The sequence below is a fragment of the Pelodiscus sinensis genome, chromosome 30, assembly GCF_049634645.1.
Source record: "Pelodiscus sinensis isolate JC-2024 chromosome 30, ASM4963464v1, whole genome shotgun sequence".
Lineage (NCBI taxonomy): Eukaryota > Metazoa > Chordata > Testudines > Trionychidae > Pelodiscus > Pelodiscus sinensis.
The window spans coordinates 1700556-1726919 of NC_134740.1; the positions used below are offsets into that span (position 1 = coordinate 1700556).

At 51.5% G+C, this 26364-nt stretch overlaps 2 protein-coding genes and 1 long non-coding RNA gene across 4 annotated transcripts; 2 read left to right on the forward strand and 1 right to left on the reverse strand.

Moving 5' to 3' along the window:
* Positions 1–1722: 1722 nt before the first annotated feature.
* Positions 1723–8949, reverse strand: LOC112546366 (uncharacterized). 2 transcript variants are annotated; one of them, XR_012898118.1, is made up of 3 exons: positions 8817–8949; positions 7956–8142; positions 1723–4571 (listed from the first exon to the last, which is right to left on the reverse strand). It is a non-coding gene; the product is annotated as an uncharacterized LOC112546366 (long non-coding RNA). The 2 variants fall into 2 exon arrangements; XR_012898119.1 differs by having other exon boundaries at positions 7366–8142.
* LOC112546365 (uncharacterized) lies at positions 8941–10598 on the forward strand. The gene is made up of 2 exons (XM_025186429.2): positions 8941–9002; positions 9576–10598. The coding sequence occupies exons 1-2, from the start codon at positions 8976–8978 to the stop codon at positions 10596–10598; spliced, it is 1050 nt and encodes a 349-aa protein (XP_025042214.2). The 5' UTR covers positions 8941–8975.
* Positions 10599–15000: 4402 nt separating this feature from the next.
* On the forward strand, positions 15001–20436 carry LOC102454729 (rano class II histocompatibility antigen, A beta chain-like). Its single transcript, XM_025186430.2, has 6 exons — positions 15001–15254; positions 15375–15650; positions 16028–16297; positions 16389–16676; positions 17076–17180; positions 17657–20436. Exons 1-6 carry the CDS (start codon positions 15185–15187, stop codon positions 17782–17784), a joined length of 1137 nt encoding a protein of 378 aa, XP_025042215.2. The 5' UTR covers positions 15001–15184; the 3' UTR covers positions 17785–20436.
* The last annotated feature ends 5928 nt before the right edge of the window (positions 20437–26364 follow it).

The window sequence follows — 26364 nt, forward strand, 5'->3', positions numbered from 1 at the left end:
TCTCAGATATCTTTCAACCATGTGACAAGAGCTTTCTGACCCTCAAATATCTTTCAGTCATGTGGGAGCAGCAGTTTTCAGTTTTGTTAGAGCTACAAAGGAAGCCAGCTAGAAGTGTGTTGGCCGTGTCAATATTGGAAAGGTTTAAAAGTCACAGCTGAAGAAGTGGGGTGTGTCCCATTAAAGCTTATGCCCTAATGACTTTCTTAATCTTTAAATGTCACCGCACTTCTTGTTAAGGTAAACTTTGTACAACACATAATTATTTGGTTGTGGTGATTATCGGGGTTCCATTCCCCTTGATTTATACCACAAGGATATCACCCTGCTAACCCTCCCTCCCCCAAGAACAAAGAGATTTGTGACCCAGCCTAGCCAAAAGCCCATCCCTTTGAGTTCCTAGGCACAGTGGGCATGTTCATGCAAATGAGGCTAGCTTCTGCACGGCACGTCCCCCACTCAACCACTAGATGTCAGAGGAGAAGCTGTTCTGGATTTGGTTTTAACAAATAGGGAGGAACTAGTTGAGAACTTGAAAGTGGAAGACAGTATAGGGGACAGTGATCACGAAATAATAGAGTTCATGATCTTAAGGAAAGGTAGAAGGGAGACCAGCACAATTGAGGTAATGGATTTCAGGAAGGCGGATTTTGATAAGCTCAGAGAACTCGTAGGTAAGGTCCCATGGGAAGCAAGACTGAAGGGAAAAACAACTGAGGAGAGCTGGAAGTATTTCAAAGGGACGTTGTTAAGGGCCCAAAAGCAAACAATTCCGCTGTGTAGGAAAGATAGAAAATATGGCAAAAGACCAGCCTGGCTTAACAAGGAGATCTTGCACGATCTCAAAAGAAAAAAGGAGTCATATAAAAAATGGAAACTAGGACAACTAACAAAGGATGAATATAGGCAAGCAACACGGGAATACAGGGGCAAGATTAGAAAGGCAAAGGCACAAAATGAGATCAAACTAGCTACAGGCATAAAGGGAAACAAGAAGACCTTTTATAAATACATTAGAAGCAAGAGGAAGACCAAGGACAGGGTAGACCCACTGCTTAGTGAGGAGGGAGAAGCAGTAACAGGAAACTTGGAAATGGCAGAGACGCTCAATGACTTCTTTGTTTCGGTCTTCACCGAGAAGTCTGGAGGTGTGCCTAACGTAGTGAATACAAGCAGAGAGAGGGTAAGTTTAGAAGATAGGATACACAAAGAACAAGTTAAAAATCACTTAGGAAAGTTAGATGTCAGCAAGTCACCAGGTCCTGACGAAATGCATCCCAGGATACTCAAGGAGCTGATAGAGGAGGTATCTGAGCCTTTAGCTATGATCTTTGAAAAATCATGGCAGACAGGGGAGATTCCAGAAGACTGGAAAAGGGCAAATATTGTGCCCATCTATAAAAAGGGGAATAAGAACAACCCAGGAAACTACAGACCGGTCAGTTTAACGTCTGTCCCAGGGAAGATAATGGAGCAGGTAATTAAGGAAATCATATGCAAACACTTGGAAGGTAATAAAGTGATAGGGAATAGCCAGCATGGGTTTGTGAAGAACAAGTCATGCCAAACTAATCTGATAGCTTTCTTTGATAAGATAATGAGCCTTGTGGATAAGGGAGAAGCGGTGGATGTCCTATACCTAGACTTTAGTAAGGCATTTGATACGGTCTCGCATGATATTCTTATTGATAAACTAGGCAAATATAACTTAGATAGGGCCACGATAAGGTGGGTGCATAATTGGTTGGATAACCGTAGTCAGAGAGTTGTTGTTAACGGTGCTAAATCCTGCTGGAAAGGGATAACAAGTGGAGTTCCTCAAGGGTCTGTTTTGGGACCCGTACTGTTCAATATCTTCATCAATGATGTAGATATTGGGATAGAGAGTACGCTTATTAAGTTTGCGGATGATACCAAACTGGGTGGGGTTGCAACTTCTTTGGAGGATAGGGACATAATTCAAAATGACCTTAGCAAGTTAGAGAAATGGTCAGAGGTAAACAGGATGAGGTTTAATAAAGAGAAATGCAAAGTGCTCCACTTAGGAAGGAACAATCAGTTCCATACATACAAGATGGGAAGCGACTGTCTAGGAAGGAGCATGGCAGAAAGGGATCTAGGGGTCATAGTGGACCACAAGTTGAATATGAGTCAACAGTGTGATGCTGTTGCAAAAAAAGCAAATATGATTCTAGGTTGTATCAACAGATGTGTTGTAAGCAAAACTCGTGAAGTCATTCTGCCGTTCTACTCTGCACTAGTTAGGCCTCAGCTGGAGTACTGTGTCCAGTTCTGGGCGCCACATTTCAAGAAAGATGTGGAGAAATTGGAAAGGGTACAGAGAAGAGCGACAAGAATGATTAAAGGTCTAGAGAACATGACCTATGAAGCCAGGCTTCATGAACTAGGCTTGTTTAGTTTGGAAAAAAGAAGATTAAGGGGGGACATGATAGCGGTTTTCAAATATCTAAAAGGGTGTCACAAGGAGGAAGGAGAAAATATGTTCCTCTTGGTTTCTGAGGACAGGACAAGGAGTAATGGGCTTAAAGTGCAGCAGGGGAGGTTTAGATTGGACATTAGGAAAAAATTCCTAACTGTCAGGGTGGTCAAATATTGGAATAAATTGCCAAGGGAGGTGGTGGAATCTCCCTCTCTGGAGATATTTAAGAACAGGTTAGATAGACATCTGTCAGGGATGGTGTAGACGGAGCTTGGTCCTGCCTTGAGGGCAGGGGGCTGGACTCGATGACCTCTCGAGGTCCCTTCCAGTCCTATGATTCTATGATTCTAACCCTGGATTTAGCAGGCCAATGCTCAAACCACCAAGCTAACCCTCACTTCCCAAACTCATTGACTGTACACAGATTAAGATGGAGTCATTAAAGGGAGATTGACTGCTCGATATCAGAAAAATCCATCCCTTGATCCCGAAAACTCTGAAATCAGATGTGTCTCTAGATACAGAGAAAACTTTTGATTGGGTCGAGTGGCCTTATCTAATCGCTGTCCTAAAAAAATCAGATTATGTGCCTTTTTGAAAGTCATTAATTGGTCCAATGTATTATACAAGTCTCCATGCACTTTATGATCAGCTAACAGAATAATTTCTCCCACTTTTCACCTAGAAAGGAGCTGTCACCTCTCATATATACTTTTAATCTCACTCTTGAACCTCGGAGAATGCGCACACATCAGCACTCAGCTACTGACGACTCCTAGACAAATTGGAGGACTGGGCCAAAAGAAATGGGATGAGGTTTAACAAAGACAAGGGCAGAATCCTGCCCTTGGGACAGAAAAATCCCAAACATTGGTACAGGCTGGGGAGCGACGGGCTAAGTAGCCATTCTGCAGAAGAAGACCTGGGGATTACACTGGATGGGAAGCTGGAGATGAGTCAACAGGGCGCCCTTGTAGCTGAGAAGGCGAATGGCATATTAGGGGGGTATTAGGAGGAGCATTGCCAGCAAATCTAGGGAAGTGATTGTTCCCCTTTATTCAGCACTGGGGAAGCCACATCTGGAGTATTGCGTCCAATTCTGGGCTCCCTGTTACAGAAAGAATGTAGACACATTGGAAAGAGTACAGGGGAGGACAACCAAAATGATTCGGGAGGTGGAGCACATGAGCTACTTGGAGAAGCTGAGGGATTTGGGCTTGTTCAGTCTGCAGAAGTGAAGCTCAAGGGGGGATTTGAGAGCAGCCTGCAACTTCCTGAAGGGGGTTTCCAAAGAGGCTGGAGAGAGGCTGTTCTCAGTGGGGGCAGATGGCAGAACAAGGAGCAATGGGCTCATGTTGCAGCGGGGGAGGTCTAAGTTGGAGATTAGGAAAGACGATTTCCCTAGGCAGGTGGGGAAGCGCTGGGCTGGGTCCCCTAGGGAGGTGGTGGAATCTCCATCCCTAGAGGTGTTGAAGTCCCAGCTTGACCAAGCCCTGGCTGGGATGATCGAGTTGGGGTTGGTCCTGCTTTGGGCAGGGGGCTGGACTCGATGACTCCTGAGGTCTCCTCCAGCCCTAGGATTCTATGCCCCTATTATTCTATGACTCAGCAGTCTGGGTCTGAGCCCATGTGACCCACACCCTGCCACCTGGCAACAAGGACATGACTGAGTGTTTCTTGTGAGGCTCATGTTTGCTCATGCAGGGATGATCTAGACGGTGCATCATCCTGCCGCGGGAGGCGGGGTCGGAACTGGGTGGCCTCTCGAGATCCCTTCCCGTTCAAGTGTTCTAGGATTCTATGACTTCCAGCCTGTTGGAAATATGAATTAGGCCCCCTCCTGCACTTGTTTCACACCAGTGTGAGAGAAGAGGCCAGAAAAGTCCCTGACGACAGCAGAAACTGGCCTGTCCCTGAAAGTTCAGCAAGGAAGCTGGAAGACGGTTCTCACGGGGTGGGAAGAGCTCACACAAAAGCCACAGGCCACAAAGGGGATGGGAACGGTGAGTCCAGGAGCTCCCCAGATCCTTACCCCTTACATCAGCAATTCCACCGAATCCTGCCGTGACCTCCTGCGGCGCCGGATGCAGAGGTAGTCAGGACAGGGACTCCATTGTAGCGAGACGAGAGCCTGAAACATAAGCCCAGGCTGGGTGTGAGGCTGGAGGCCTAGACAGCAGTGGCCAAGACCTTCCTAACAGAAAGCAGAGTGAAGCTGAGTGTGAGAGGCAGGCCCTGCTCACACAAGTTGGCAAGAAGAGGACCGATATTACAGAAATACTCGGCCCATTGAGGTGCTAGGTCATAGAACCATAGAGCTGGAAGAGACCTCAGAAGGTCATCAAGTCCAGCCCCCTGCCCAAGGCAGGACCAATCCCAACTAAATCAACCTGGCCAGGGCTTGGTCAAGCCGAGACTTAAACACCTCTAGGGATGGAGATTCCACCCCCTCCTCAGGGAACCCATCCCAGTGCTTCCCCACCCGCCTAGTGAAACAGTGTAATGGGCCATAGAGAAGTCCTCCAGGAAGCTAGAGAGGTCCTGAAGTAACCCGCCAATCAGGAGATGGGGAGGACTATAAGGGTAAGTCTAGACGACAGGCTTTTGTCGACAGAAGTTTTGTCGACAGATACTGTCGACAAAGCTTCTGTCGACAAAGAGCGTCTAGACTACATCCAGTTCTGTCGACAAAGCAAGCCGCTCTGTCGACATGGCAGTGTAGACGCAAAGGACAGTTTAGATGCAATAACGTCTTCTGTCGACAGAACTCTATCAACAAAAGCCGTTATGCCGCGTAAAATGAGGTTTACCAGCGTCGACCAAACTGCTGAGTTCTGGCGACGCTTTGTCGAGAGAACTCAGCGGTAGTGTAGTCGCAGGTTTAGTTTTGTCGACAAAAGTCCACTTTTGCCGACAAAACCCTGTAGTCTAGACACACCCTAAGAGAAGCTGCAGCATCAGAGGCAACTGAGTTGCAGCCCAGATCTGAAGGAAGAAGGTTAGAAGGGGGGGCTGGCAGATCTGGGGACAGCTCAGAGCGGGGTGCCCTTGAGGGCACAGTCTCCAGGAGAAGGCCTGGAGACACTGTTCTCCTACTGAGCGGAGAATGAGACAGAGGGGAAACCGACTGAGAGGCTGGGCTCAGAGAGACACTCTACAGAGGGTACCAGGATGGGCCCTTGTTAGAGGTCTACCACTCGGTACCAACACACAGCTCGGTACAACACCCTCCCCCCCTACACATAATATTTCAGCTCTTCCGTCCTGAATCATAGGCTGATTTATATTAACTTAGCGCAGGTGGAACCTCTCTAGTTGGACATCCTCGGGACCTGACCGGTTCCGAACCAGAAAATATTCTGGACTGCAGGAGGTCAATATGGTCTAGAAGCTTGACCAACACTTCCACGACCTACTGGGCTCTTAGCAGACATTGAGGGGTAAAATAGAGCTAAATCACAGCACACACCACTGAGCGCCAGGCCTGGTGGCTATAAACAAACTTTACGGGGCTGCAGGAAACTTGGCCACATCCATGACACGTGGACATCTGAGTAACTAAAATAATTCCAGACGACGGATGTTTCCGGAGCAGAAAGTGCTGGACTAGAGAAGTTCAACCTGTATTATACCCATTCTTGTATTCATTATATTTAGAAGTGTCAGGGGGTAGCCAAGTTAGTCTGTACCCTAAACTTAAAAAACAGCAATGGTTTGGTAGCATTTTTTAGACCAACAAAACATGGAGATGATATTGTGAGCTTTCGTGGGCACAGCCCACTTCCTCAGATGACTGGAGTTTAGGATGTGCAGACCCAAAATAAAATGGGGAAAAGGGAGAGGGAGGAAGGAAAAAAATGCTCTAGTAGATGTTATGTTAAAGGTATTAATTGCATATAGCTGGAATGCAAGAAATCTACAGATCTGAATCCGATACGATATGGAGAAAGTGACTAAGGAAAACTTATTTATTTGTTCCCAGAACCTAAGAACGAAGGGTCACCCAAAGAAATGAATAGCTTGCAGGTTTAAAAGCCAACACAAGGAAGTTTTGGATCATGCATTGTACACTCAACCTGTGGAACTCCTTGCCAGAGGATGTTGTGAAGACCAGGACTTTAGCAGGGTTAAAAAAAAAAGAACTAAATAAATTCCTGGAGGATAGGTCCATCAATACTTATGAACCAGGCTGGGTAGGAATGGTGTCCCTAGAGTCTGTGTGTCTGGAAATGGATGACAGGGGAGGGATACTGGATGATTCCCTGTTCGGTTCACTCCCTCTGGGACACCTGCTATTGGCCACTGTCGGCAGACAGGATACTGGGCTAGATGGACCTTTGGTTTGACCCAGTCTGGCCATTCTTATGTTACGTTCTTATATTAAGAACAGAAGAACGGCCAGACTGGATCAGACCAACGGTCCATCCAGCCCAATGTCCTGTCTGCCAACAGTGGCCAATGCCAGATGCCCCAGAGGGAGGGATCACAACAGGGATCCCTCTCCTGTCACCCATTTCCAGAGAAACAAAGGCTAGGGACACTCTGGCTAATAGCCATTGATGGACCCAACCTCCAGGAATCTAGCTAGCTCTTTCTTGGACCTGTTAAAGTCCTAGCCTTCACCACTTCCTGTGGCTAGGAGTTCCACAGGTTGACTGTGCGCTGTGTGAAGAAAACCTTCCTTTGGCTCATTTTAAACCTGCTGCCTTTTCATTTCATTGGGTGACCCCTTGTTCTTATATTGTGGGAATGAGGACATAACCTTTCCTTATTCCCTTTTTCAGACCCATCATATTCTATATGAGCAGCAAAAGCATATTGCAGGGACTTGCATAACCAACTTCTGGCCCATATATAATGCTTGTTCAGCGCAGATGTCCCTTACTTTTGGGAACCAAATTAAGGAACCAGTTATTTTGACTTACTCTGCTAGACACCAGAATTAGTCAGTACCTGCAAAAGAGAAAGCAAAGCAAAAACGTTACTGGAATCGTGTATGAGATCATGCTAATGAATATGCAGTAGCACGCATCATAACTAACTAACCTATAGAAATGCACCTGTCCATTCTTAGTGTATGGAAATCAATGAAGGTCATAGTAGGATGGGTTAGAATTTAGCTGCCCAAGACCCTATAAATACACATATTGTTGAGCTGAGTTGGGTTTTCTTTGGGCTTCTTTGTGTTCAACTCTTCTGTTCCTTAAATTTTCTCAAGGCTCTTTAAATTCTTCTGAATCCATCTCTCTGTGCTCCCCTCCAACTTGTTTAGATTATAGGACTGCTGAGCTGCCTTATACTCTACCTACCAGGACCCTCAACTTCACTGGCTGCGCAGACAGACATCGGTCGGGGAAAACGATAGGAATGAACAGCCCAGCCCTGTCTCACCAGCTCTCTGTGTGACCGTCTCATGTGGTAGAGGATCCTCAACAGAGGTCCCCTGCTCCGCCCACCCCACCAGGAGACCCTCAGACAGGATACCACACTCTGCTCCCAACAGTGAGTATCTAACCTTGGGAGCAGCCAGCTGGGCTAGCCAGGGTCGACAAGCCAGGAGTGGGGGCTCCAGAGAGGTGTGGGGGGAGCACAATGAGGGATTTCCCTCTCTTCCCCTGAACTCCCTCGTTCTCCTGGGGTCAAAGCCAACCCGTGTTGTCAATGCCGACCTTCTCCACTAGATCTAGCTGCTTCAAAATGTTCTAGTGAGGAAAAAACATTTAGTTTTCTGCTGGAAATTTGAATTGAAATTGAAACATTAGCACACACCTAAAAATCCTATCTATCTCCACACACCCCCTCTATCTATCTATGTCCACACACCCCCTCTATCTATCTATCTATCCATCCATCCATCTATCCCCACCCCACCGTCTATCCATCTATCTATCTCCACACCCCCCATCTATCTATCTATCCCCACCCTCCCCCGTCTATCTATCTATCTCCACACACACCCTCTATCTATCTATCTATCTCCACACACCCCCTCTATCTATGTCCACACACCCCCTCTATCTATCTATCTATCCATCCATCCATCTATCCCCACCCCCCCTGTCTATCCATCTATCTATCCCCACCCTCCTCCGTCTATCTATCTATCTCCACACACACCCTCTATCTATCTGTCCCCCCACACACCACCTATCTATCTATCTATCCCCATATATCTATCCATCCCCACCCTCCCCCGTCTATCTATCTATCCATCCATCCCCATATACCCCATCTATCTATCTATCCATCCCCACACACCCCGTCCATCTATCCATCCCCACACACCCCGTCCATCTATCCATCCCCACACACCCCGTCCATCTATCCATCCCCACACACCCCGTCTCTCTTTCTCAACATAAATTCCAATGCTGACATTGATTGGTCTTTGATGATATGGAAGATGTGAGCCCTCGCCAATGAAACCGTAGAACATTTGCTTCTAACAGCTCGGGATCCAGTTGATCTTTCCTCCCCTCTTCATCCACACAGAGGACAGCAGTTTGCAGGTGCCAGGTCAGACGGCGGAGGAGGCATGGCCCAGTCAAGGAGATCAACGGTGGTAAGTGGGCTCCCGTGGGATGTCAGACGCCCCCAAGGCAGGATCTGGGTTGTTGCTCTCCCCTCCCTCCCTATCTCAGGGAGACGTCTTCTCATGGAGATGCGGCTGAAAGCCCCAGGCGCATCCAGGAGACCTCACTGCAGACTTATCCCCGGTGTGGGGCACGGTTGGAGCCAGGGGACTCTTCAAGCATCAGAGATTCCCATAAGATCAGAGGAGCTAATGTCAAATGTCTGTGGCTCCGTTTGTGCCAATGGGCCAGCTCCCTGTTGAGGTGTGAATGGCCCATAGCTCTGTTGGTGTCAGTGAGCCAGGCGCCAGCTTGGGTGTGAATGGGCCACAGCTCCATGGGTGTCAATGCCCTCCCTCAACAGTGTTCTCTATTGGCTGTAGCTCCATTGTGATGCAAGAGGTCTCATTGTTGCCCGGATGTCATTGAGAAATGTTTCCATTGATCGAAACGGAGAAGTCCCCTGACGTCTCTCAGGCCCACCATCGTCTTCTCTAGCTCCCATACGTCCTTTATTCATCTGCTCCCCTCTCTTCCCCCACCCCGTTTCGTCCCCGCCCCAGGTCCCTCGGCAGGACTCCCGTGGGACAGACATCTTCCGCAATGACAGCGGGGATTGCGTCATCCGCTCCGACCTGGGCTGCTACCTGCAGACACCTGATTTCCTGGAGAAAGGGAGCAACATCACGATCCGCAGACTGCACCCCGCCTGCCAGGGCGGGGACCACTACGTGGCCAGCAGGGAGAACCCCGATATTTACATCCTCAAGGGTGACTCCTACCGGGTGGTACAAGACCTGAGCACAGATAGGGGAGCTCAGATCTTTCAGCTGCATCCCAGGTGCCGTGGAGGGGACCACTACGGGAGGCTTCGTTGGGCTTTCTTCATCATTTTCCAAGGCCGGGGTGTCATCCGCAGAGTGGACGATTTGAGCACAGCTGGAGGCGAAACCGACCTTGTCCTGCCTCCGGAATACTGCAAGGGGCTCTACTATTTCGGGATTGATCAATACCTCACCATCATCAAGTTGGATGAGAAGTGGGGGGTGCAATTCTTCCTGTATGGGGATGAGAGATTTCAATTCCTGGATTCCTACTTCTCCATCCACCCTAACGTGCTGAACTTCTTCCCCGGGGGCCTGGCCTGCACCCAGGGGGCCTCGACCGCTGGCTGGGAGTGCATCAAAACTCTCCACAATACGTCCGACTCCACCATCACCTGGTCTGACAAGGTCGTCCGCAAGGTGGGCTACACCAAGCAGCAGATGTCCAGTATCGAGCACAGCTGGAGCATCTCAGCAGATATGTCCCTGGGGATAGGAGACCTCACCAAACTCATCACTCAACTCCAGTTCTCCCTCAACACAGAGTACGGTGGGAGAAGCGTCCGCACGGAGCAGGAGGACTGGAACGAAGCCCAGGATGAGGAGGAGTCACTCCAAGTGCCCCTGGATCCCCAAAAGAGCCTCTACATCTGGCAGTACCACCTCGGCATTGGCCAGAAGCCCGTCTTGTTCTGTAGAGACATGCAGTTCACCAAAGAGGACATCCCGCCCGACCACATCCCGTTGCCTCCAGTCCTCTAAGTATTCAGGAGGAAGTTGACACCATGTTGCTATTCTGAATGCATGGAGGTCAACTTCTTCTTTGTAATATTTCCCGTTCCGATCTTTCCCTGCCCAACATTTCATCCACCTGATCCCAGCTGTTTCCCCACCTGATTTTCCTCCTGTCTCCAAGCTTGACCCAAATCTTGGGCTGTGTCCAGACTCAGGGTTTTTTTCGGGAAAAGTAGCCTTTTTCCGAAAAAACTTCACCTGCGTCTAGACTGCAGCCGCGTTCTTTTGAAATTAAATCGAAAGAATGCGGCTTTTCTTTCGACGGTGGTAAACCTAATTCCACGAGGAAGAACGCCTTCTTTCGAAAGTGCTCTTTCGAAAGAAGGCGTTCTTGAAAGCAAACAGGCTTTTTAGAAAGAGAGCATCCAGACTCACTGGGTGCTTTCTTTCGAAAAAGCGGCTTGCTTTTTCGAAATTCCACGTGCAGTCTAGACGCTCTCTTTCGAAAGAGGCTTTTTCGAAAGAGGCTTGCAGTCTAGACATAGCCTTGGTGAGCACAAGGATAGCTTAATTAAAATTCCTTTCCTTCCTAGTATCGTTAATACAGCTGATGAGAAAAAGTGTTTGATTTCCTTATGGAAAATGTGGACTTTCTATTGAAAAAAACAAAACAAAAAAAGGGGCCCAGAACATGCTGGTACTGCAGAAAATTGGGCAGAAAATGACCAAAAACAGTAAAAAAAGAAAAGCAAAAAACATGCCAACGACTGACAGCAAAATGTTTGGCAAAAGGCTGCTCCAACAGATACATATCTATTGGCTGAAAATGGAGACATATTTCATTTCTTGCCAAGCGTTTTTGGGGTTCCTGACTCCAAAAAATGACTCTGTTTCCAAGAAAAGTCCATATTTTTGCAAAACCACCCAATGTCCCTGGAAAACCAATATCTCAGCCAGCTTGAGGAATGACGACACATGGGCCACCCAAACTTCTCTCTCCACCACGTCGGCCGTTTCCAGCCTTTGTCAGCGCCTCACCTAAACCTCCTTCCAAATATCGTCTGCACAGACTGCGATGGAATAGCGTGTTCTCGCTCCAATTTTTACAGTTACTCACAGATTGGAAGTTAATTTGGGCCCCCTGAAGGGGAAGAATCCAATAGAAACCAGAGGAATCGGTCAAGAGTTTTATGTTTAATCTCTGTAAAAAGTTTTATATAAAAACATTGGCACACTGACCCAACGTTGCTCCGGTCCTGAACTATGATCAGGTTTTAAAATAAAATAAAATTGTATACGCTTTATGTCAATGCTGATTGTATAGGGCAGGGGATTGTGTGTTTGTGGGGCTGAGGGCAAGGGGTGGGGTGCTCAGTGCAGGGGTTGGGGGCACAGGAGACAGGGAAGTGGATGGGGGCTCAGAGCAGGTTGTGAAGGTGCAGACATCTGGGCAGAGGATTGGATGGTGTGGGGGTGTCTCAGGGGAGGGAATGGGGGTGCTGGATTCATGCAGGAGGCTGGGAGGTGTGGGGGATGGTGAGCTCAGAGCAGGGGGTTGTATGTGGTGGGGGGGTTCAGGGTATGGGGGTGCAGGATTCAGGGGAGGGGGTTGGGTGTGGGGGGGGCCTCAGGGCATGGTGTGGGGGTGCAGGAGTCATGGCAGGAGCTGGGTGTGGGTGGGGCTCAGAGCAGGGAGGTAGGGGTGCAGCAGTGTGGGCAGGGGGTGAAGGTAAGGGCAGAGGGCCCGTTGTGTGTCTGGGCAAAAGTCAGCGAGTGTTGGTGCCAAAGTCAGGACAGAGGCTCAGGGCTGGGAGTGGGGGTGCACTAGAGAGGTCAGGGTGTTGGGGGCTGATGGCAAAGGGTTTAAGGGGGGGGTCAGGGCAGGGATGGGGGGCTAAGGACAGAGAGCAGGGGTGTGTGGGCAGAGAGCCGGGTTGGGGGTGGGCGGAGGATGAGCCAGAGAAGGGCTAAGAGCAACGGAAGTCGGGGCTGGTGGGTGCAGAAATTAAGGCAGAGGGCGGATGGTGCGGGGCAGGGGGCTTAGGGCAGGGGGATGGGAGGTCTTTGGGGACTTCCTGGGGCCTGTCACAGCATTGAAGGTAGTGCTGATCCACGAGGGGAACCTCTTTGGAAATTTCATTCATTTCTTACCATTAAAGTCACAACTAGGGTCAATTCGTGAGCCTTGCTAGCACAAGACAACCAACCCTCTGCCTTTTGTGAACCATTTTCACCTCGGGTCAGACATTTAGACATGAAACCACAGCCCCAAATGCAACATCTTCTCCCTGTGTAACCCTTTACGGACAAGGAGAGATTAAAGTGACTGGGACTTTTCGTCTTGGAAAAGTGGGGATAGGATCGAGGCCTATAAAAATCACGAGTGGCGTGGAGAAAGTGAATAAGGAAAAGTGATTTACTTGTTCCCATAATATAAGAACTAGGGGCCTCCCAATGAAATGAATGGGCAGCAGAATGTTCTTCACACAGTGCACAGTTGACCTGTGGAACTCCTTGCTGGAGGATGTTGGGAAGATCAGGACTTTAACAGGCTTCCAGAAAGAACTTGATAGGTTCACGGAGATGAGGTCCAACAATACTTATTAGCCAGGCTGGGTAGGAATGGTGTCCCTCGCGTCTGTTTCTCTGGAGGTGGGTGACAGGGGAGGGATCATGTGATGATTACCTGTTGTGTTCCCTCCCTCTGGGGCACCTGGCATTGGACACAGACAGGACATTGGGCTGGATGGACCTTTGGTCTGACCCAGTTTGGCCATTCTTACGTTCTTGTGTTCTTAAGGAGGGGGGAGTCCTTCGTTATATTTTAAGGCTGGCAAATTCCTTGTCCTAAAATTGGGCTTTGCAGATCGGCCCTTGATCCCGTACTGCAGGAAACGACAGTTAAACCTTTTGGATGCAAACAAAGCTGACAGACTTACAACTCGCTTCCTTTGGACTTGAAACGAAACTGAAAGCCACTACTCGTAAGTGGTTTAAAAACAAGCCAGCTGTTATCCCCGCTTTGGCCGTACGCCCAGGGAAAGACGGAAAACCTCCCCCTCCCCCTTTCTTTTATTGTTCACACAGCCAAAGCTGGGCCGTTACACAGAGCATGAACGTTGTATGTGCCATTGGGTACGCTCGGAGGAAACCTTTTGCCCTGGTAGCGTTCGGACTCAGGCCTGTTCTCAGCTTTAAAAGTTGCAACAAAATGATGCCTTCTTCTAACCACTTTTGGGACTGGGAGTGTGGGGGGAGATGCAGGAGTCAGGGTTGAGGGGCTGAGGAGGGGGTCAGCAGGTGTGGGGGTGCAGGAATCAGGGTTGGGGGCTCGGGACATGTCCCCCAGCTGCGGCAGGTCCAAGTTCCTCTACCCCCTGTGCTGTCCAGCTGGAGTGAGGAACGCAGCAAACTGGGCACTTCCCCCTCGCTCTCTGATGAAGGGGAACAGCCAGTAATGTTCCCTTATAAATGGGTGGGGGGGATTTACCCCCCCAAAGGGTGCCTGAGGTGAGAGACTTTAGTCTGGGGCAGTTCCAGATGAGGGGGGGAGGGGGGGATTGCCTCTCCAGCCAACCTCTTCCACGTGCTTGGTGAGTCTGTCTCTTTTCCGTATTTTTTTTTTTGAGACGCAATCCCATTCCCAGCACTTCCCATAGCCCGGGCACACCCAACCCGACCTTGCTTTCAGATACGATTACAGGACACTGCCTACCCTGTTTGGGGGGGGGGGGTCCTTCGCTCTTACCGTTCACGGGGAGTTTTGAACAGCCGGACAGTTGGAGGGACAGACGCACAGACAGCCGGATGCACAGAGAGCCCGACCAGCTGATCATTTCAACAGGAGTCACTTCAATTCGCTCCGAGTGTGTGTGTTGCTTCCTGGTATTCTCCACGGTGGCGATGGGCCCTGGTGCCCTGCCTCCCTCACTTCTCCTCCCCACAGCTGCTGGGAACCCGCAGGGACACTGCTCTGCTGAGGATGTGAGACAGAGAGGCAGTGAGCAGGGAGACGCCCCTTTCCAGACACAGCCCTGCAGGGCACCTCCAGGACGTACAGCTCCGTGCACTCACCCGTGCCGGGAGAGCACAGGGCTGTGCATTCAGACAGGTGCGCACAATCCCTTTAGCTTTCCCTGCACAGCACCAAAGGACCCAGGTCTTTCAATCAAGGATGCACCATGTACTCGGAGCAGTGATAAGGCCGTAACATCCGGCAGAGAAGGTCTGGAAAGCTGCCAACACAACATGCCGCCCTCCTGACCTCCACGCTAACACCCCCAGATCTAGTGTCCTCGGACAGCCGGGGGTGGGGGTCAGCTGACAACTTCTGCTGGCCTCCCAGGACCCCTCCCCACCAAGTCAACACATGTTCAGCTTGAGCAACCCGGGACAAAAAGCAAGAGGCGTGATGCAATATTTACCGTCTCGTGGGAGAGTGACTCAGGGAGCCGGTTTGTCTGAGCAGAATTTCGCTCCGCCGGCGGGTCGTTTCCCCTCGCGTTTCCTGTCAGAGCCGCGGAGGGCTTAGAGGAAGGAGAGGCAGCCGGGCCTTCCGCAGTGCTCTGGGTTGCGGTCTCAGGCCTCATCCCACAAAGCTGCTCTCCAGCGGGATGGGACCTCCGGCCAAACCGGCCTCCGCGTCCTTCTGGCTCCTGTCTCTCTGCTCCGTCGCCTTGGCTGGTAGGTGGCTCCCTGTTCTCCAGGGACCCATTCATAATCCCCGTCTCTCTCCCCAGGTGCTGCAGAGGGACTGTGTGGCACATATCTAGGTCCCATTTCCATCCCTTCTGCTTCCTCCAGGGGTGCACCGTCTCTCCTACCTCCAGCTCATCTCCCCGCCGGCGGCGCCAGGCCTCCCCAGGCGGCTGAGTGTGGAGAGGATGAACGACCTGCTGTTGTCGGCCTATGACAGCGACACCGGCCGGCTGGCCCCGCGCCACGGATACACCCCAGGTGACAAGAGCGGCCACCAGTTCTGGAGCGTGCGCAGCGCACGGTGCCCCGTCTGGGACTCCTGGGTGGAGACCGAGTACCAGGCCCTGGTGCGGGAGGTGAACGCCAGCGTCCCGAACACAGGTGAGTCCCTGAGCTCCAGAAGGGGACAATCGGATGCCTCAAAGGAGCTGGGGAGCAGACGCTAGAGGGGGATGATTTCCTAGATTCGGAGTCGGGGAGAAGGGGAGGAACAAAGGCTCTGGGGTGCCTAGAGGGAGAGAAGTGTAGTGGTTAGAGTAGGGCCAGTTGGGAGCCGGGAATCTTCTCCAGATGAGGTAGGGGAATAGTCCAGGGGTGAGGGTTGAACTCCTCCGTTCTACCCCCGTTCTGGGAGAGGTGGATTGTGTGTATGGGGGGGCCGGACGACAGGACTCCTGGGTTCCATACATGAGAGAACATTGCCCCACATCTGCCCTCTGGTGGCAGCTCAGTTGCTCACCCAGCCCCTCTGCCCCCAGAGCCCTACTACATGCAGGTCCTGAAGACCTGTGAGCTGGACGATGCCACCGGCGCCATCCGAGCCGTCACCCGCTATGCCCTCAACGGGGAGGACGTCCTGCGGTACCAGTCGGACCAGAACCGCTGGTTCTCAGTGCACCCGGCGGCCTGGCGGGTGGCAGAGCGCTGGAACCGGGCCGGGGAGATGGTCGGGGTCATGAAACTCTTCATGCCCCAGCAATGCCGCTTCTGGATCGAGAACTCGGCACCTTTCACAGCTCAGAAGACAGGTGGGACCTCTGTGGACATGCGTCAGTCCTAATCCCTGGCCCCCTACTCTTCCAGTCCCTGGGATAAGTAACCGTCTCTCCCCACTCCTAGCCCAGCCCACGGCCCGCGTGGTCCTCGTCCCAGGGACCCAGGCCCAGCCGCGCCGCCTTGTCTGCCATGTGACGGGATTCTACCCCCGCGACATCGAGGTGACCTGGGAGCGGAGGGGCCAGGTGGCCCAGGGGGAGCAGCTGAGCAGTGGAATCCGGCCCAACGGGGACCCCACCTTCCAGATCCAGGTGTCCATCGAGCTGGGGCAGAAGAGGGCTGGCCCCGCAGAGCATGTGTGTGTGGTGAGACACAGCAGCCTGGGGAACACCCCCCTGAGGGTGACCTGGGGTGAGTACTTGGGGGGGCAGGGCAGGGAGAGCCAGGGGCGAGGCTGAGAACAGGGGAGGGACCCCTACTCAGGGTGGGTTGAGGGTGGTATGAAATGGAGAGGAGGAGTTTCAGGGGCACCTGGAGATGGTTGGATGGACAGAGTTCCCAGAGACAGGGGGAGCCGGAGGCAGGATTTGGAGGGCTCAGAAGGCGGGGTAACCGGAGAGAAGATACCGGGGGGCTGACAGAGAAGGAGTGAATGCGGTTTCTAGCTTCAAGGCATCCCCATGGAGGATGGGTGGCTGGGAGGGGCAGCCTGCAAGAAGGGAGATTGCTTGCCTAGAATTATCAGGCAGGAAATGGGGAGCAGGGTTTTGGGGGGAGCCCATGGCTCAGCCTGTCTTGGGGCATTTCCAGATTCCCAGGCCATGGGCCAGGCTCTGCTCCCATTGATCGTGGCTGGCTGCATCCTCTCCCTGCTGGGCCTCGGGGCCCTGGGCTGGCACCTGAGGAGGAGTCAAGGTGAGCGATGCCACCCTGCCCATGGTAGCCACATCGCCCCCTAAAACTGAGCACCCACCCTTTGGTGATGCAGCCAAGCACCGAGGGAGTTCCATGATGGGGCCTGGTGGGATGTAAGGGTCCTGGTGGTGGAAAACCACCACTGAGATTGCCCTCTGTTGGGTCCTTCGTTGGGTGGGATGGCCTAGTGGTTAGCAACCCCACAGGGAGGCATCTCTAATTCTTTTGCAAGAGCCTGTGGAGTCTCCACTCCTTCCCAGCCTCCTCCTTCCTGAGCGGGACTGTGCCCTCTTCAACCCCCCACTGGAGCATTCTGGGTAGGGCTGGAAGGGGGTGGCCCAGTATTGCCTTTAACCCCTGCCATCCCAGCCTGGAGTATATACACCAGGTCATCTCTCGACCTGGCTCCAGAGGGTAAGAGAAATCCCCAAGAGGTCTCCAGCTGAATCGATTTCTGACTCGGTTTCCCCCCATAGGAGACAAGAAAGGGCCGTACAGCCCAGCCCAGACACAACCATGGACTCTCGGTTCTGCTGCAGCCATGGCTAAGGCAGCGGGAAGTCCCGTTTCCACCGTATATTCTCTCCCGAATGCCACGGAGTGACCGGATCTGGAGCTGGCTTGGTAGTGGATATCGGCTTCGGCTGGACCACCCTTAGCAGAGGGAAGTCATCAGTAAGGAGAACATGCTACAGGGTGGAATGTGCCTCTGTGAGCCTCCTTCCTGGGCTGTTCTCCAATGTACAATCACTCCTGTATCCCATAACAAGAATCTAGAACCAGAAAGGACCTCAAAAAGGCAGCAAGTCCAGCCCCCTGTCCTCCCGACAGGGCCTAGCGCCATCTAGATCATCCCCAATAGATGTCTATCCAACCTGCTCTTAACACCAGAGCCTGTCTATGAGGCTCCAGTGGGATTTGAACTCTCAACCCCTGTGTTACAAGGCCACTGCTTGAACCCTGAAACGATGGAGACAGCCACTTGATTGTTCTCTGGGGGTTTGTGGCACATTTGGATGCACGACTCAGCAATACAAGTTTCACCTTCAGAACGTTTTTGGTTTCGGCTCCCCATCATGGCCTGGGTTGTCTGGGGGTACTTCCCATGGCTTCCTCTGTGCAGGATTTGAGTCTGTCGGGGGAATAGAACTCAGGTCATTGTGCTGGCTTTTTACCTGTCACGATCGGAAATCGATTTTGTTGTGTATGTTTAAGACACATTTGCAACATTATCGAGAGGTCTATGTAATCCCCACGGAACTTGCCCCGGCCCCAGGGGTTCTGTGTGCATGTGACGTAGGGATTCGCACTCTGTCTTTGGGAGGAACGGGGAGTACCCTAGAGTGATTTGGGGGTCATATTTACTGCTGGCCTATTCAAACAACAAAGGGACTTAACACCCTGTAAGCTGAAGGCTAGTGCAGCCACCCAAGAAAGATTTCAGTGCTCCCCAGCTAATTAGTAGAGCACCCACGGCTAGGTTTCCTGTTTCTCCTGGTGGCGTGCACTCACACGTGCCTCGGTGCACATACAATTATTCTGCACTTGGATGGAAAAATCAGAAGGAGCGTTGCTCATCACATGTGAGTCGTTGAGGCTGTTTAGAAGCCAGAGTCACCAATGGTAGCACAGAAGTTCTCATGGTCTTGGGTCAGCCCAAGCGCCTCGGATGTATTTCCATTTGCTCTATCGGATCATGTGACTGGGGCAATTCAAAGGTATTGAATTAGCCAGGTGGGCACCGGTGAACCTGAGAATACCGTTTTACCTTGTTACGTTACGTTAACTTCTGTTTAATATAATTATTGTGTTAACTATATTGTGCGTGTGCTATTTCTGGGAAGTCTCTAACTATCAAGCAAGTATGGGAGGTTTACCCTGGGATTAGAGCTTTCCTCTCCGGCTGCCCTGCTGATCCACCTGGGGAGGAGCAAGGGGGGTGGAGGCCCAGCCGTATAAATTCATCAGGAGGAAAATCGGGATGTTACACCCGGCCGAGTTGGAGCTGGGATCTAGAACAATCCAGGCCTGTCCATGAAAACCCAGAAGAGGATGGATATTAAAGGAGGTAACTGGGTGGATGGGGGTACTCCACTGATGGGTAGATTGACGCAGCAGCCATCGACCCCCAGGGGGCGATTTTGCAGGTCTAATGAAGACCCGCTAAATCAACCGCCGATCACTTTCCTATCGATTCCGGTAATCCAACAGAATGAGCAGAATAAGTTGATGGGACCCAGTGTGGGGTGGACCCTGAGTGACATAGTAGGGCTTTTGTCTGCTCCTGTAGTCGCTGTATTCACTCTGATTTCTATTCACTATGTTGGCTTTGTTGTGTTGTGTATGATTCTACTGCCCTGTGCTGTTCTGGAGCAACTCTGTGGGAAGTGTGCATTTGGAGACTAGAGGTACTGATGATCTATCTATATGTATTTTGTCAGGGATGATACTTGGTTCTGCTGTGAAGGCAGGGGACTGGACTCGATGACCTTTCAAGGTCCCTTCCAGTTCTAGGAGATAGGCAATCTCCATTAATTTAATTTAATTTAATTTTTACAAGTCTGTCTGTCTATCTGTCAGTCTGTTCGAGAACTCCTAAAAGGGAAGAGTTGGGACCACCCAATTTCATATGCAGCTTGCTCTTCTCCTAACTGAAAGCAAGGCCAGAGTTTGATTGTGCCGGAAAACGGGAAGTGCCAGGAATGGGACTGTTTTCCAGACCATGAAAAAGGAGAGGCAGACAGACAAGGATGTGATACCAAGTGTGGCCACCAGGAGACAGCTGCACCACCAAGTGATTGGCCAGCAGGGCTGAAGCTTAGCCATCTTGCCTGTTGCCAATGTCATCGTGGTGAAAGCTGGTTAAAGTTTTGTTTTTTTAGTGAAAACTGGATTTTTTTTTGCAAAAGCAAATGTCCACGTTCCTAAAAATCGGTGTTGTTTTTTGATCAGAAAACCTGAAAATGCTTGACCACAAATAAAAAAGTTTTCATTTGTTGGCAATATATTTTTGTTTGGTTTGCCCGCTTCTCTCCAGAAGAGGAGGAGAAACATCTGGAAGAATGAGGGAGAAATTAGTAGTCGCCAGTAACAGGAATATACATAGTATAGGTTGAACATCCCTAGTCCAGCACTCTTAGAACCTGACCAGTTCTGAATGAGAGAATTTGCTGGACCACGGGAGGTCTATATTGTCTAGCACAGTTTCTTAAACTGTTTAAGACTGAGGAACACCAAGGATTTTTTGTTGAGAAGAAAAAAAAAAAAAAAGGCCGGTGAAAAGTTCTTGAACAAAACAAAAAAAAAAATGACCCTTACCCCTTTAAGGGCGGCCATTTTGAACTCTGTTGTTCTCCATGGCACACCTCCAACTGCCTCGCAGCACACCAGTGTACCGCGGAACGCTGGCCTAGCAGCATTGCCCACACATCCACGGCTTGCTGCACTCTGAGAAGATATTTGGGGTCAATTAGTGCTAAATCACAACACAAAACATGGAGCCAGGACTAGGAGCTGTAAGCAAACTTTATGGGACCACCAGACACTTGGCCACGCCCATGACAAGTGGACATCCGGCAAACTCAAATCATTCTGGATGCCGGATGTTTCCAAATGAGAAAGTTCTGGATTAGAGAGGTTCGATCTGTCTCATGAACTTTTGTGGGCACAACCCACTTCTTCAGACGAGCTTCACTAATTTTGGTCAGTTCAGGGAGAAACCGGAGGGAGCAATACTCTGGCAAAGATGCTCACATGCACACATCCGGAATATCGTTCCGGTACCTTTGTTCTCCATCATCTCAGATACTTAGGGGACTACAGGCAGTGGGATGAGTGTGGGCGGGTGGTTGTCTTTGGTGAACTGGATATCCTTACAGAACAAGATGGGCTCCTGGCTTATGCCAAGGTGGTACTGCCAGATATACAGGTGTTCTTTAGGCCCAAGGGTCACCTGGAGTGACTCCTCTTCTTCCCGGACATCGCTCCAGTCCTCCTGCTCCGTGTGGACACTTTTCCCGCCGTACTTGGCCTTGAAGGAGAACTGGATCTGGGTGATGAGTTTGGTGAGGGTGCCCCCTAGGGACACCTCCACCAAGACGCTCCAGTTGTGCTCCATGATGGACCTCTGTTGTTTGGCGTAGCCCACCTTGCGGGAGACCTTGTCGGACCAAGCGATGGAGGATTTGGAGTCATTGTTCAGGTTCTTGATACATACCCAGCCACCCGTGGAGATTCCCTTGGTGAGGGTCAGGCCCCCAGGGAAAAAGTTCAGTATGTCAGGGTGGATGGAGTAGAAGGAAATCAGTCTGGCCACAGAGCTCACCTCCTTGTACAGGTAGAACTGAGCCCCCCACTTCTCATCCACCTTGATCAGAGTGAGGAGATCCAAGATCCCGAAGTAGTAAAGGCCCTGGCAGCACTCAGGGTGCAGATCCTCGTTTTGTTCACCGGCAGCTGTGCGCAAATCTGTCACCCAGCGGATTTTGCCCTGCTCTTGGAAAATGATGAAGAATCCATGGCTGTTCCTCCCGTAATGGTCCCCACCTTGGCACTTGGGATGCAATTCGAAGACATCAGATTCCTCATCCATGCTCAGGTTCTTCACCACCCCGTAGGAGTTCCCCTTTAGGATGTAGATGTGGGGGTCCCCCTCACAGCCCACGTAGTGCTCCCCACCCAAACACGCGGGGTGCAACCTCAGTATCTTGATATCCTGCCCCTTCTCCAGGAAACCTTTCGTCTGCAGGTAGCAGCCCAGGTCAGAGCGGACGATGCAATCCCCATTGTCATTGCGGAAGATGTCCGTGCCCGGAGAGTCCTTCCGAGGGACCAGTGCTCCAGTGACGGAGTGTAGCCCTGGAGAGAGGGGGAGAGAGGGGAGCAGCTGGCAGAAAGAACATGGCAGCTGGAGAAGACCATGTGTCCGTAGAGTTAGCTTAGGGGACATCAGGGGACTTTTCTGTTTTGATCAAGGGGAAAACTTCTCAGGGGCAGCAAGAGCGAATCCCTCCAGCCAAGAACAATTCCTTTCCCTTCCCCCGTGTGGAGCTACGGCCAATAGACCCCCAAGGAGGTAGGCACATAATTCATCGGATCTTTGGTGGAGCTCGAAGACAGCCATGGTCCAACGGCGACTGGGCACCTAGGATTGGAATGTAGCAACCCTGGGAGGTGTCCAAAGGGAAGTCTCTTAAGGGTACCCTAGAGCAGTGGCCCTCAAACTTTTGGACATATCCCTGCTCCACGGATCACCAGCCAACCATCCATGATGACGAAATGGGTGCAGGTCAGCTCATTGAACTATCAGGCTACGTCTGGACTGGCATGATTTTCCGGAAATGCTTTTAACGTAAAAGTTTGCCGTTAAAAGCGTTTTCAGAACAGAGCATCTAGATTGGCACGGATGCTTTTCCGCAAAAGCACTTTTTTGTGGAAAAGCATCCGTGGCCAATCTGGACACGCTTTTCCGCAAAAAAGCCCCAATTGCCATTTTTGCGATCGGGGCTCTTTTGCGGAAAACAAAGCTGAGCTGTCTACACTGGCCCTCTTGCGCTAAAGTTTTGTGCAAAAGGACTTTTGCCTAAACGGGAGCAGCATAGTATTTCCGCAAGAACCGTGACAATCTTACATGAGATCGTCAGTGCTTTTGCGGAAATTCAAGTGGCTAATGTAGACAGCTGGCAAGTTTTTCCGGAAAAGCGGCTGATTTTCCGGCAAAAGTGGCCAGTCTAGACACAGCCACAGGTTGTCATGTCATGGGCTGTGTACTAGCTTGAGACGAGCTGCCAACAGCTGGCGGCCTAGGCGAAATGCGCTATCGGCGCCCCTGCCTCCAAAGCCCTCAATGGCCGTTCATCTTGGCGCCCAAGGCAACCGCCTAGGACGCCTGTATTGACAGGCCACCAGTGAGGGGGAACAGCCAGCAATGTCCTCATATGGAATGAACGGGGGATGGGGCTTCAGCTCCCCACACCCTCCCTAAAGGGCACCTGGAGGGTGGGAAGCCCAGGACTGGGGCAGTTCTGGAAGTGGGGTTGTACCCCCAGCCAGACCCTTTCACCTGCAGTGCAATTCTGTCACTTTCCTGCCTGGCTTTGAGAGAAGCAACCTCAGTCTAGTCCCATCCCCTTGTCCCGGCACAACCTTGCTTGAGGTTAGGCTGAGAGGAAGCTAAATGCCACCGTTGGTGGTCCTAGCTCTTACCCATTTCGGAGGTGTTCTTGGACAGACAGACACAAACCCAGACAGACACATGCTCTCAGACAGAGCAGAGTTTCCATACCCTGAGCACTGTCGCTATCTGGGCTACGAAGCACTTGGAAGAACAGTGAGCTGAAGAGGGGGAAATTGGGAATGGAAGAGTGAAGAGACTGGGTTTACAGAGTGAGTAAGCATTCCCAGAAATGCAAACTGAGGTACCTGAAATTACCCCATAACCATTCTCCTGGGAATTCAACACCCACTTGCACACACACACACACACACACACACACACACACACTTACTTGCACACAGTTATGTCTAGACTACACTGGGCAACAGAGCCATGAGAGCTCTGTAGGACAGGGTCAGGTGGGTGGATCCCAATACCCCAGCCTGGCGCTAGGGGGTGCTGAGGGGCTGGGCTGGGAGGGCTCTGTAGGACATGATCAGGTGGGTGGATCCCAATGCCACAGCCTGGCACTAGGGGGCGCTGAGGAGCTGGGCTGGGAGGGCTCTATAGGACGGTCTCAGGCGGGTGGATCCCAATGCCCCAGCCTGGTGCTAGGGGGAGCTGAGGGGCTGGGCCGGGAGGGCACTATAGGACGGTCTCAGGCGGGTGGATCCCAACACCCCAGCCTGGCACTAGGGGGCGCTGAGGGGCTGGGTCGGGAGGGCTCTGTAGGATGGTCTCAGGCGGGTGGATCCCAATGCCCCAGCCTGGCACTAGGGGGCGCTGAGGGGCTGCGCCAGGATGGTGCTGTAGGACGGCATCAGGGGGGACTGAGGAGAAGTTGAGGGCAGGAGTCTGGGGGTGGGGGGTGCAGGAGTGAGGATTTGGGATCCAAGAGTAACTCGGGGGAGGCATTTGTGGGGGGGAGGGTCCCAAGTCAGGGTTTGGCAATGAGGAGGGGGGTCAAGCTGGGGGGCATAATTCTCCAAGTGCAGGTTTGGTGGTGAGGGCCTCAGAGGCGGGGAGGGAGGTGCAGGACTCAGGCCGGGGGGCTGGGAGGTCAGGGCAGGGCTTGCTGGGGCTGCCCGTGGTGGTGAGGGTGTCTGCTCTGGTCTCTTCAAGGTTTGGGCAGGGCGACCCCTCCCAAGGCCCATGACGGACGTGAAGACCCGTCTGCTCTACGCGTTGGGTTGGCCAACGTTTTTTTCCCAGAGTCCCGTCCGCTCGTGCGAAGCCTCATCCCACGCTCCCCTGCCAAATCGTAACTTGGCCGTTAGCATCCACGGCTAGGCCACATGCGAGAGGCCAGAGACATCCACTCAAAGTAGAGTACGAGATTTGCAGGTGACATCGCCCTAGAATCCTACTAGACTCCCAAGGCGGGCAGAGACCTCAGGAACCATCCAGTCCAGCCTCCTACCCAAAGCGGGACCCACCCCACCTCAGTCCTCCCAGCTGGTGTGGTGACCTGCCTTTCGAGTTCGGTTACAGGAACCACCGTCCTACAAGGACACCAAGTTGAAATGTCTCCATTTGGGGGCCAGTCTTCCCTGTATTAATTCTGAATTTAACAGGGAGGCCCGAGGCAGGTTCTTTGAGACGTGTAACCTCGTTTTTTGTTCTCTTGAGGAGGTTCACGCTGAACCAAAGTGCCGTCAAATTCTACAATTTGAAACTGACAAAAGGCAGCCCATGATGCACGACAGGAAACGTCGGCCGCTAACCTGTCTAATGCCAGTAAGGAAGGATAAATGTGGCTCCTAGCCACAGAAAGATAGTCAAGATATTAAGATATTAAAAGGACTTTTTTCCGTTCCCGCAGCTTTCGACTCTCATGTTTGCACAGAGCTGTGGTTTCCCCTCCTCCCAGCGGCGATCCCCCAGCCTCGGAGCAGAGACGATTAATTAACCCCAACGGGACTCGTTAGTCAAACAGTGCAACTGGTTGTTACAGCCAAGGCAAAAGATCCCTGGGTATTTTGCAGAACTTTTGTCCTGGCCTTGTGAGTGTAGCCGGGACAGGAAATGGGTCTGTACCTGGTGTGGACCGTGGTCGTTTTCCGTTTCTCACCGTTCGGAGAGTTCATTTACAAGTGGACTGAGATCTCGTAGGTGGCAGAGGCAGGTGTAAGATGTCACACTACATGAGACCCAAGGGTTTGATGAGTGTCTGGACGCTACGGACACAAATAATTCACTAACGGGAGCAGAACCTGTCCCTCCTGGGCTCCCGAAGAGACAAGTAGACCAGCAAGGATGACGCAACTCTTGTTCACGGTCCTCGCACGTAAGTCCCCTAGTGAGCAGTAGTGGGAATTAGTGTCTTTGAAGATAAACAAGAGAGAAACACGTCTCTTCTGTGGCTGGTGGGTTCCTGGAGATTCCCCTTGGTTGTGTTTGGGATTTGTGGCTGCCGTATCGGTGCTGGCTTCGCCCCAAATGCTTACAGTTATGCATCACTGGGGTCTTTCACAGGGTCAGAGCGATTGAGGCCAGACGGGACCGCTACACCGCCCCATAACCAGATCACTCTGACAGATCTGTGTCAGGGAAGCACGGTGCATATTTTATAGGACATCTAGCTGCTCTCAAAACTCATCTTCGCACGAGTGGTTCTCCCCATGCGTACCAACGGCGCTCCAAATGCCGGCAGACGTGGGACATGTTTGAACATGATAAAATGCATTTGTGTACTCGTCTAATGAGAAAAACGACTTTGTTTGCTTGTCTCCCCACATCGCTGCCTGCGTGCAATAAATATCAAATTGAAAATGTCTTTTCCTAACTCAGCATTTCTATGAGAATGTGCTTTCTTTTCCTCGGGATCCCTACACATCATTTCTAAGAAGCTGAAGTGCATCAAAACTCTTGCACTGCCGGACAGTAGGGGCGGGTTTTGTTGTTTCTCTTTGATCAAATGGCAGGATTTGCTCACACCGACATCGGCGGCAAAATACGTAGTGTGTCGTGTTGGAAGGCAGAAGGAAGAGGGACATGCATAGGGATAAACCAAACAGCCACTTGATCTGA